The sequence below is a fragment of the Cyprinodon tularosa genome, unplaced genomic scaffold (genome assembly GCF_016077235.1).
Source record: "Cyprinodon tularosa strain WSP-4 unplaced genomic scaffold, ASM1607723v1 ctg61, whole genome shotgun sequence".
Taxonomy (NCBI): Eukaryota; Metazoa; Chordata; class Actinopteri; order Cyprinodontiformes; family Cyprinodontidae; genus Cyprinodon; species Cyprinodon tularosa.
In genome coordinates this window covers 1,712,553-1,723,851 of record NW_024039352.1, presented here as the reverse complement: position 1 = coordinate 1,723,851, position 11,299 = coordinate 1,712,553, and the positions used below count along the sequence as shown (strand labels likewise).

Genomic DNA, 11,299 nt, shown 5'->3' with positions numbered 1-11,299 from the left:
AAATGACTTCGTTTCGAGTAAATTCTGGATGCTACCCACTCAGGACACTTGGATTACATTGGACGAGCAGTATGGAGGAATATTGACACGTTTTTGTGGACTTTTATGGACCTTTCTGTCTCGGGCGCCATGGACCTCCATTATTTGAATGTCAGCAGACAGCAAGAAGCCTCCCAGATCTCCAGATGCATTTGAGATATCAAAAAAGTACTCCAGAGTGTTGTTCAGCATGGAGGTGAGTAGAAAATGAAGGCTAATCATGTTTTGGGTGTACTATTCCTTTAAACCATCTGGGAAAGACTGTTCAAGCTGGAACAGGCAGCTTTATTCTGACTTAAAACCACTGATTGCCATTTATTCCCTGGATAGCCATTGTGATGGATTTGTATACTACATATTACATGATATATAGAATTCACACTGATTATGCAATGTGTTTACAATTTTTGCTATGGGACAGAAAATGTGTGTCAAACTGCTGATTTTTATTTAAAAAGGTTGTTTGACGCTGTAGCGCATGTATTGAGCAGTGCACTTGAGCTCCGAGAAGGTTGCAAGTAGCCAGATCGATCCCCACAGCCTGCACTCTGAGTCCCTGAGCAAGACCCTTAACCCCGGATGGCACCCCAAAAGGATGGTTTAAGATGCAGAGAGTGAATGTTATCTATTGTGAGATAAATGTATCGGTATGACTGATCTAACTAGGAAGTACCAATATGGTGGCTGGCGACAGAATCGTGTACTACCAACGGCCTATCAGCTATCCAGTGAATAGAGATCAGTGTTTAAAACGTACCAGTTGGAGACATCGATGTTCCTCTAAACGTTGCACAAGTTTACTAAGCCAGAGAAGGTCAAGACAAGCTAGAAAAGGGAGGAGTGGCGGCCTAGTGATTAGGGCATAGAGCTTGGAATCCTGACGTTCTGAGTTTGAGGCCCACTGCCACTCTGGCTCTCTGAGCAAGACACATCCCCCACCCAATTTCTTCAATGTGAGGTCAATAAAGTTCAATCATATTATTATTAAAAAAATATTTAATGAGAACAGTAAATATTTGGTGCTAATCTGTAATTATTTCAACCTAAAAACATTAAATGGGTTCCCTAATTTGTTTCCTCTGACTAGTTCTGATGCGCCGACTGAAGCTGCCATGAAATATTTCCATAGATATGCTGTAAACATTTCCTTGACAGAAACAAACCGCCTTCCTTGTTTTTCATATTTATTTACATAAATCATACAACAAGGCACCCCACTGCACGACTGTGTTCATCTTAAATTACAATCCTGCCGTTTAGAAACACGTGAGGTTTCTGTCCCAAATTGCAGTTCATGATTTTAATTCATTACAGATCCAGAAAAGAAGAAAGGCACGAAGCATCCAATCAGCTTCAGAATCTCTCTGCAGTCCTGCTGGCCACCACTCTGATGTTACCGTAAACCTTTGAAGGTGGACTTCCTGTTGAGATCAAGTCATTACCAACATTAACATCAGTTTAAAATCTTCTGTTTTAAAATTCAACTCACTGGAAAAACTGCAGCTTACCTAAGATCAGGTTACATATTGCTGTTCGGGCCATTTTGATGTTCTGAAAGGAACCTAAAATGTGGATTTTCCTGTTGAGACAATTAGTAAACTTTAATATCATTATCTAAAAAAAATTTATTTTAACAGAGAGGGGCACATAAAAAATTGGAGAACATACGTGTCTGCGAGAACGATCCGAGTCTTTGTTACATTCTCAATGGTGAATTTAGTTTTCCCTCCTTTCCCTGCTATTCTTCCTATGGCCCTGGATAAGTGGTCTCCTTTCAGAGGTTTTACTGCAGGAAGAAGAAACATGACGTTAAGTAAACAGTGGGGAAAGGAAAAAGAGTGATAAAAGGCCAGAGCCTTCTGGTGCTGCAACCTCACCGTCTGTGACATCAAAGCTTTCAAGGAAAAGCTCGTCTAATCTGATGAGCGCCATGGCATCCTGGGAAGAACAAGGCCGATCGTTACATCACCGGTTTGAGATCAAAAAACACTAAATGTCTTCCTACAAATTTTCTTGTTTTGAAGGGTTTAAAATTAGGACAATTAGCTTTATACCAACACTTTATGCACTAACAGCCAACTTTACTCAAAAACATGCTGAAAAATTGTTTTGAACTCTGCAGAAATAGTGTTAAGTTAAAGAAGCCTTCAACTCAGATACTCACTTCAACCTGGAATCCTAGAATGAAGGCTTTGACAAAATCTGCTGCTTTTGTGAGCGCGCTGATGTCCTGTGTTTCTTTGCATGTCTAAACAATAAAAAAAAGTAAGTAAGTTCTACAAAGATGACTAACAATACTTTAAATCTGTGTTTTTTTCAGGGGAAACTTACTTTAATTTCCACATTTCTGGTTTTAAGGTTGAATCGCACTTGAAGCTGTAGATTCTCTACGATGGGAGTGAAAATCTTTAGCCAGTTATCCTTCAGTGGGGTGTATCTGTGAGCTGGTACAGCGATTTTACGCATCTCATCTGGTCCCTAAGTCACAGACAGTTTTATTGACTTTATGCTAATTGACTTTTAAAACAATGTCAAGAAAATAAAAAGATAAAACCGGTGGGAATTATATATGTTTAAACTAATAAATACAATACATTCTATCTAAGAAAAATTATTAAAGACTCAAATGATCACTTTAGACACATCTAAAAAATATATAATAACAAAAAAAAGGTAAGTAAACATTAATTTATGTTTCATTAACATACAATTTCATTATAAGGGTTAATCGTTGAATCCAGATTCAAAATGACACAATAATTTGTAAAAAAAAAAAAAAGAAAGAAAAAAGGGGGGGGAAGTAGTCAAGTAAAAAAAAGAAACAAAAGAAAGGAAAAAAGATAACCACAATAAAATTGAAATAATAAAAGGGTAAATAGGTTTGAAAATCTAAGGTAGGTTACAATTCCCCGGTTTATCAAAACATGACATAAGTTGGCATAATATTGAGCAAATTATCAAAAAAGAAAACTACAAATATGTCATCATCGTATCGTAGGTAAATCTATTAGTTGCTGCTCATATGACGCAAGAACGTTGTGCGCATGCGTAAAACACTGTAATTAAAGGGAAAGTACAAACATTGTAGAAACCATCATGTTCATGAACTCAAATTACAATAATACCGATAAAATACACACAAAACACGCTCTAAGTGGCAGAAAATTTGTAATTACCCTCAGTTTTTCCCCGGAGATCGCTGGAAACTGCGGCCGTTTGATGGCCACGCTCTCCCCCGTGTCCATATCTGCTCCCTCCTGCTCGTGTTTACGCTTCTGGCTCTTTTTAGACTTCACCTTCGTAAATTCCTCTGCTCCATCTTTACTCTCCACAGTCCCAACTACCTCTACAGCTGGATGAGTTTCGATGTCCATGCCTGTAAATGGTGTTTTTAGTCTGGTTGGGCGCAGAAACAGGAGCAAGCGACTACAGAGGCATGAGGTGCGATGGAAAGGACCTAAACAGCTGTCTCACCAACGCCTGAACGGTTCAGAAATTATTGACCTCCATTTTAAATTTTAATAAAAGAGTTATTGTGTCCCTGTTAGTAATTTTCGTCTAGTACTCTCTATAAATCAAATACTGTGTATCTCTGAATATGCTACATTTACTCAACGAGTACATATACAGTCAGGCATATGTGCAGACAGCAAAAAGTCCTGAACTGTGGGAGGGTCCTCGTTTTATTTTGTTTTGGCGTGGAGACAACTGTTGTGAAGAGGATTTTCTTCCCTTTCAAGTGTTTTAAAAGATGTCATCGCCTCTTTCAAAGCCTCAGATTATCGCACACATCCAGAAGAGCCTGAACTACACGGTGTTTGACAGCAAATGGATTCCGTGCAGCGCCAAGTTCGTCTGCCTGGGAAACTTCGCCAGAGGAACAGGCGTGATCCAAATTTATGAAGTGCAACACGGAGAGTTGCAGCTCGTAAAGGAGGTAGCTTATCTGTCAGTGATTTTATTTTCTTTTGTATCTATTGTTATTCATTCAGCATGCGAACGACTTATCCTAGAGGGTCGCAGAGAAGCTTCTAGAACTCTCTTGTATCCATGGTTACAGTCAAGCAGCTTGTAATCAGGAAGTTTCCTTTCACTGGATTTGCTATTGGAGGGTTCACTGCAGAAACAAAGAGATGAGGTTTGAATGCAGCGTAGTACAGGAATAAATAATAAATAAATAAGCTTCCTAATTTGGCACTGTTTGCAAAATCTCGTTTTTCTACAATTAGAAACAAGCTATAGTTATATTACAGAGATTATTGAGACTCTACACATTAGCAATCCCATCCATTTGCTATAAATTCTTAATTTGTAATTTTTTTTGTTTGTTTAAATGTTCTGTAGTTTGTTAAACTAGAGACCCGTGAAACATTTGTTATCATTGTGTCATTTTTTTTATCATGTAAATGCATGGAGGAATATTTGCTCCAAAAACTGTCCCGAAAATATATGTCCCCCCTGTCTAAATCAGACACAACGGGTCCCAGCTTTTTAATTTTTGGCATATAAACCTGTTTTATGATGACAAATCTCTCCTGAATCTTTGGAGGTGATAGACCTTTGCTTTGTAAAGTTACAAGAGGGAACAGATTGAAGCAGCCTTTAATCTGTTCCCTCTTGTAACTTCACAAAATAAAAGGTCTGTCACCTCCAAAGTTTTAGGAGTGATTTGTATGATAAAATAGGTTTATAAGCCAAAAATTAAAAAGCTGGGGCCCTTTTGTCTGATTTAGACAGGGGGGACAAATTAAAACAGAGACCTATAAAATGTACAGCAAACACTATGGTTGATGAAGTTCAAGCCTAGTGTCTAATCATAATCTTAAGCATGTGCATATTCCTATGCTGGATGTGTGGAGCTGATGGGGATACCAATTCTGGCAATGTAGGATGAAATAAAATGCCTGATGTTAGAACAAAGACTGTTTATTAAGGATAGTATGACATAGAGAAATTATAAGTTATTATAGAACACAAATATAGATTTAAGTAATAAATTTCACATACATTTCCTACTGGATGTAGACTTAAATGATTACACGTATATATTCCATTTTCTATTTAATTTTTATTAGAAGTATATGGTTGACAACAGTTTTCAATGGGATGAGGACATTTAGTTTTTCACATTTGCTGTGAAACAATGAGATTTTTTTAAGGAACATGTTGAAACGAACAAGAGCTGTTAGCTCCCAGAGAAAAAAGTAGACACTGATGGAGTATTGAAGACAGTTTGTCACATTTCCTAGAGTTGTGTTTTTTTTCCAACACAATTTCTGAAATATAGAATTGTTGTCTGATCAGAGCTTGTTTTAATACTTTTCTAATAAAACGTGTTTTTAGAACATAATGATGATGATAATAATAATAGTAGTAGTCATTTTATTAATGGTTAAATATTATTTATTTTGAACAACTTTCAGGATGAGTTGCTCCATCTGGCTAATTTGAATTTAGATGTGAATTGTGAAAAATGTATCTTTTTTAAATAGCTATAAATGACTTAAACTACTAAAAGATAAATGTAAATTTGTTGTAAAAATAAAAATAAAAAAATAGGTTTGTCTAAAGCAAACCGTCGCTGAGTAACGAAGTCAAATGCAAGAAGCATTTCTCCCAGGTCCTCTCTTCATGTTTCATGTTTATCTATTTTTCATGTCAACATCACAGCATCACTTTTACAGCCTCCAGCTGTTTTTCCTCTGTACTGCCCTCATTCTGTTATTATCTCTATAGCTGAAAAAGAAAACTTCCCCACTTCCTGATACTGCTACCACCATGCATTAGCCTGGGAATGTTGGTCACAAACAAATTATTTTGCATCCAGGGCAAAGAGTTAACATCTGGTCTCATGATCTGGTCAGTTCACACTGTTCCAAATGTTTGCTGTAGCCCTAAATAGAGCTGTAACTGTACATGTATCCATATCGATGTATTGATGAAATGATTACCAAACCCATTAAATTCTGATCTGCATCGTCAGCTTTAAGATGTGTCTTTATTTTGAAATTCAAAAAGTGCAACACTACACTTACTGTCAAGTCAATGAGTCACTGCTATTAGGTAGTTTTCCCTTGGAAAGAAAACTTTGAAACTATCTGGCTGTATGATCCAGTTAACTTGTCTCTACAAAATGCCTTGAGGTGAAAGGTGTTGTGAAATAAACTGAATAGAAATGAATGTGTGTGTCCACCCCCTGACATCTGAAAGGCTGAGGGCTGCCTGGATTCAACACAGCAGTCTGGAGCTCCTTTCCTATCAGTATTGCTCCTTGACATTTTTTATTTTTCTAATTCTTTGATTTGAATCATCTCTTGTTTTCCCATGTTGCAGCTGGAGAAACTTAAACCCATAAAGTGTGGGACGTTTGGGGCCACCTCTCTTCAACAAAGACACTTAGCAACAGGAGATTTTGATGGAAATCTTCACATATGGTAAATGTGAACTTTATTTATTTATTTATTTTTGGTAATTTCATATTTTTTACCCTCTGTTTTGTAGATGTTCAATCTCTAAATGATCAATTCTGTTATTAATGGAAAAGATGAATGGTAGAGGTAGACGTTTATTAATTGAGAGTGCGGTACACATATCTCTCACATCTACAGGAATCTTGAAGCTCCAGATGTGCCAGTCTACGCTGCAAAGGCTCACAAAGAAATAGTGAATAGCATCGATGGGGTTGGTGGCCTTGGGATTGGTGACGGTGCTCCTGAGATAGTCACAGGGAGCAGAGATGGTATGAAGGGGAAGTTTGATGAGTCTTAATTTGCACAGAGATGAAGGAGGTTAGAACATTAATAAGGAGGGAATCCGTTTTAATTTTTCTTCTACCGGGTTGTGCAGGGACTGTAAAGGTTTGGGATCCCAGGCAGAAGGATTTACCTGTGGCCAACATGGAGCCTGTGGAAGGAGAGACCAGAAGGGACTGCTGGACTGTAGCGTTTGGTAACTAAAATATCCCTGAGTTTAAATTTTTTCTTTTTTTTTTTTTCATTACTCTTTAGTGGTCTAAAAAAAAAAAAAAAGAAATAAAGATGTAAACATAATTTCGGGTAAGCCTAGAAAAAGTATTCACACCTTTTTAAACTTTTTTTTTTCATTTTACAAACAACAACTACAAACTAGGGGTGCAACTAACGATTAATCTGACGATTAGTTTTTCAATAAATCAGTTAATAATCGTGTAGCCAAAGGTTCCTTACATAAGATTTATCACTTAACTAAACCAGGTGAACCTAAAACTTTTCCCCTTGAGAAGTTCTGGATAGAGCATATTGACAGACGAAAACATTATCTTAAATGCTAAATATTTATATATTTTTTTACAATTTTAATGTAATTTCTGCTCTTAATTGGATTGGTTAGTCAGCTAAAGGAATGTTTTAGAGTCTCTATATTCCAGTTGATGATTAATAGATTACTGAATTAGTTGACGATCATTTCAATAATCGATCACAATTAATCCGATAAATTGTTACAGCCCTACTACAAACCAATATATTTTAAAGGGAATTTATATGGAGAGCAGAGTCCACAGCAGCGTCTGGTCAGTTCAACCCTACCATCTTCCTCCATCACTGTGCAGAAAACAGGCCTGGTCCAGACTGCAGCAAACAATGAGGTCAGCAGAGAGCATCATCTGGGCTGACCTTCCCTCCATCCAGGACTTGTAGAAACGGGTCAGGAAAAGGAAAGCTAACAGACCCCTATATCATGTGGATGTATTACAATCACACCCTTGCCCGTTTTCTTTCCATAATAATAAAAAAAGAAAATTGTTTATGTATCTAAAGTGAAGTCATATTCTATGATTAATCTCACAACCCCAGCCGTATAAGGCTGATTGATTCTGATTGTGTGGTTTTTCAAAATTGCTTATAAATACAAAGCTTAAAAGCCATGGCATGTATACATTCACCCCCCTTTACCTTGATGTCCTTAAAAGAAAATTGGGGACTTAAGAAGTCGCCAACCGACTCACAATAATATCCCACTTTTTGTATATCGATTATAGAAAAGTTATTGGTTGTAAACTGGAAACAACAGCTTGTTATAATGAAATGCCATTTATGAATTGTTAAAGATATGCTCTGTGTATGCAATGTTTGCAAAAAAAATATGAAAATAAAGCCACGTTGTTGGATGATTATGTCTACTGTAAATTTCAGGTCACGCCTTCAATGATCAAGACCGCTGTGTGTGTGCTGGCTACGACAATGGAGACATCAAGCTGTTTGACCTGCGGAACATGTCTCTACGATGGGGGACCAACATAAAAAACGGGGTGAGGAGGAAAACCTCAGCATCAAACTCCCTAATAAGGAATATGCGACTGTGACTTAAATTAGGGATTTTAATCATTTGTTTGATCTGTATTCCTCTAATTTAACAGGTTTTTTAGAAATATATAGAATACATTTAAAATAGGTTCAAGAAAAGCAGCAGTTTGTTGAAAGGGTTGAAGTAAACACTTTAGAAATGTCACCTAAGAGGCTGGAGATGACGTATTCATCCCAAAACCAGTTATATGTGTGGTTAGAGATCATTATCTTAGTGAGCTTTGTGGCTCCCAGGTAGAACAAGCTCAACAGTTTCAAAGGCAACAGACCTAAAAAAAAAATCTGCTTTTCAGTCATAACTGACCATAAATGGACAGGGAGCTGAAGGCTTCTGAATATAAACGACTGCACTGCTTTGATTGTTCAGCCGATGCTCTTATTCACTCCCTCTTGAATCTAGATGCGGATGATTGCAAAGTGGAGCCTGATTTTTTTTTTCTCACACTCTGAGCAGGTATGCTGTGTGGAGTTTGACAGGAAGGACATTAACATGAACAAGCTGGTGGCCACGTCTCTGGAGGGAAAATTTCACGTTTTTGACATGAGGACGCAGCACTCCACCAAGGGCTTCGCCTCAGTTTCCGAAAAGGTGATTATCCAGGGTGGAGCAGGAGAGACAGTCAAAAGATTATTGTCCTAAATATTTATCCTCCGGTTGTTGGATTTGGAGGGATATAAGGCTGCCTGTTGTTTTCTCACCTGGAAGCATTTTTTGGGGGGGGTGTGTTTGTCCAAAGTCCAAATTAGAGACAGGACTGGTGAAAAGTGCAGCCTTTTGTGGGGAAACGCAGTCGGTGCTCAGCCGTCTAAACAAGCATCTGTTAGACCAGAGACATCAGTGGTTACAGCTTTTTAAAGATTTACTCCAGGTTTACCGCATAGAGCATTAACGTCTGGAACCATCAGGTTACAGCAGGATTTCTGGTTAAAAAAAACTAAACAAACATCTGCTTGTATATAAAAAAAAAGTGGGCCATTGCTATTTTTATTTACACCCAAAAAAATAATAAAACTGATCCGCAAAGTTAAGATAAGTTTAAAAAAAAAATCTATATTTGATCTTTTCTTTTTAAGTGAAATGTTTTTCGCTTTCAGGCTCACAAATCAACCGTCTGGCAGGTGAGACATTTGCCACAGAACAGAGACGTCTTTATGACTGCAGGGGGAGCAGGCAACCTTCATCTCTGGAAGTAGTAAGTAATCAAAGGTTAATTAGACCAGTTTTGTAACAATAGTTCTTCAAATGGATTAATTTCTCTGTGCAAAAGTATTCATACCCCACCGTCATTTCCACATGGGGGGAAAAGGCTGCGGTATAACACAAAGAAATCATTTACACATATTTTATAATACTGGTGTAGCTTTTAATCCAGTTTTCTTTTTTTAAATTTCTAGTGAGTATCCGGCACAGAGGAGCAAGAAGGACTCTGATGGAGTGGAGGTGGGCGTCGCTGGCACCGTCAACCTCTTACAGAACGTAACTCTGTCCACTCAGCCGATCGCCAGCTTGGACTGGAGCCCCGACAAGCAGGGACTCTGCGTGTGTTCTGGCTTCGACCAGTCTGTCCGCGTGCTCATCGTCACAAAACTCAACTCTGTGTGACAAACAGGGACCAAAGGGGGGTGGGGGACAAATGGGAGCATCTGAAACTCTTTTTTTTAAAAGCCACAAACTGTTTCCATCTGCAACCATTGGCAGTTGGATGAGTTCACCTCAAGTGAAATGGGGAACATTTTTTATTTTTTTTTGTTGAAGGACAAGTCTAGGAATGTGTGTGTAAAATATGATCCTACAGAACACAGTTATACAAGTTAGTATAAGCAATATTATTCACCTGCATGTCAGGGATGTCAAGGTTTATAATCTAGATTAATTTATGTTTGAGGCTCACTAATAAACCTCTGTTGGCTGGATTTTCATGTTGGGTTTGTTAGTTTTCTGTTTCGATCTGATTTTTTTTTTTTTCCCACTGCAACCTGTTTTCAGATTAAAAGTGTTCTTGAAGAGATTCATCAGTTTCCAACGTCAGGCATTACTGAAATACTATATGACATCACAGTTCAATAAAGGCAAAGTTCTTTATGAATCAAGCACAGAAGAAAGTGCCATAACAGGTAAATGGAGAATAAACAGTTGTCAGACCCAGCCTTTGAATTTGAAGAAGTTCTGCAGATCTGGATCGTCTTCCTGTTTGTCGTTGATTTTTGCATAGACGCTCTTGATCAGTGCGGTTTTGGATTTCTCCTCCAAAATGTTGATGTATTTCTCAATGCAACCTGTGGGTAAAGTCCCAGATATGGTGCATTAAAGGTTATGACATTTGCAGTTTTTGTTCTAAAAGCGTTCAAAGTTATTTTAATCGGAAAAGGTGCAACAAATGCAGTAGGGCCCATAAAATACTCAGAGATTTGTGGCTTTGGCTCGACAAAATATGAAAAATTAGTTAGGGATTAGGATTATTTTTTTCATACATCATCTGCTATACCAATAGTATTGCTTTAGAATTCTTTCAGTAGTTGAAAAGGCATACAGGTTTGATCATTATGACAGTAATTACTTAGCTCCATGACTCTGCCATATGCCACCAGACTCTGGCCAAGCTGTGGGTGGTCATACTGTTGCTGTGACATCAGCAAACGGACGATGTCCCCACTGATGAAGGCGTCATCCAAACTCTGCTCAGCCACAAGTTTCAGGGGGAACCTGCGATACACGTCCACCGCAGCCTGAGCATCTGAGGGCTCCAGCAGCTCCACCAGCTCAATGTATGCATCATGGATCTATCATCCAAATAATAAGGATATTTTGATTATAACCCTTTATTAATGACATTGTTTCTTTGTTATAATGTGTAGCCTTTGTATGCGTTTTTGATATTAGGCATGGGACTGTTTGGTGGCATCTACTGACATGTATT

General features: G+C 37.9%; 3 protein-coding genes across 3 annotated transcripts in view; 1 reads left to right on the top strand and 2 right to left on the bottom strand.

Moving 5' to 3' along the window:
* Positions 1-1,206: 1,206 nt before the first annotated feature.
* pno1 (partner of NOB1 homolog) lies at positions 1,207-3,502 on the bottom strand. The gene is made up of 7 exons (XM_038307440.1): positions 3,216-3,502; positions 2,371-2,517; positions 2,204-2,287; positions 1,917-1,977; positions 1,708-1,825; positions 1,548-1,618; positions 1,207-1,460 (listed from the first exon to the last, which is right to left on the bottom strand). The coding sequence occupies exons 1-7, from the start codon at positions 3,411-3,413 to the stop codon at positions 1,393-1,395; spliced, it is 747 nt and encodes a 248-aa protein (XP_038163368.1). The 5' UTR covers positions 3,414-3,502; the 3' UTR covers positions 1,207-1,392.
* Positions 3,503-3,703: 201 nt separating this feature from the next.
* wdr92 (WD repeat domain 92) lies at positions 3,704-10,295 on the top strand. Its single transcript, XM_038307439.1, has 8 exons — positions 3,704-3,976; positions 6,373-6,473; positions 6,648-6,778; positions 6,886-6,987; positions 8,211-8,326; positions 8,836-8,970; positions 9,477-9,574; positions 9,777-10,295. The coding sequence occupies exons 1-8, from the start codon at positions 3,791-3,793 to the stop codon at positions 9,982-9,984; spliced, it is 1,077 nt and encodes a 358-aa protein (XP_038163367.1). The 5' UTR covers positions 3,704-3,790; the 3' UTR covers positions 9,985-10,295.
* The window catches only part of LOC119798093, a 24,346-nt gene continuing 22,770 nt past the window's right edge, over positions 9,724-11,299 (bottom strand). The window contains exon 19 of the mRNA XM_038307438.1: positions 9,724-11,162. Within this exon, the coding sequence (XP_038163366.1) occupies positions 10,881-11,162 (282 nt within the window). The 3' untranslated portion in view covers positions 9,724-10,880. The remainder of the gene's footprint in view (positions 11,163-11,299) is intronic.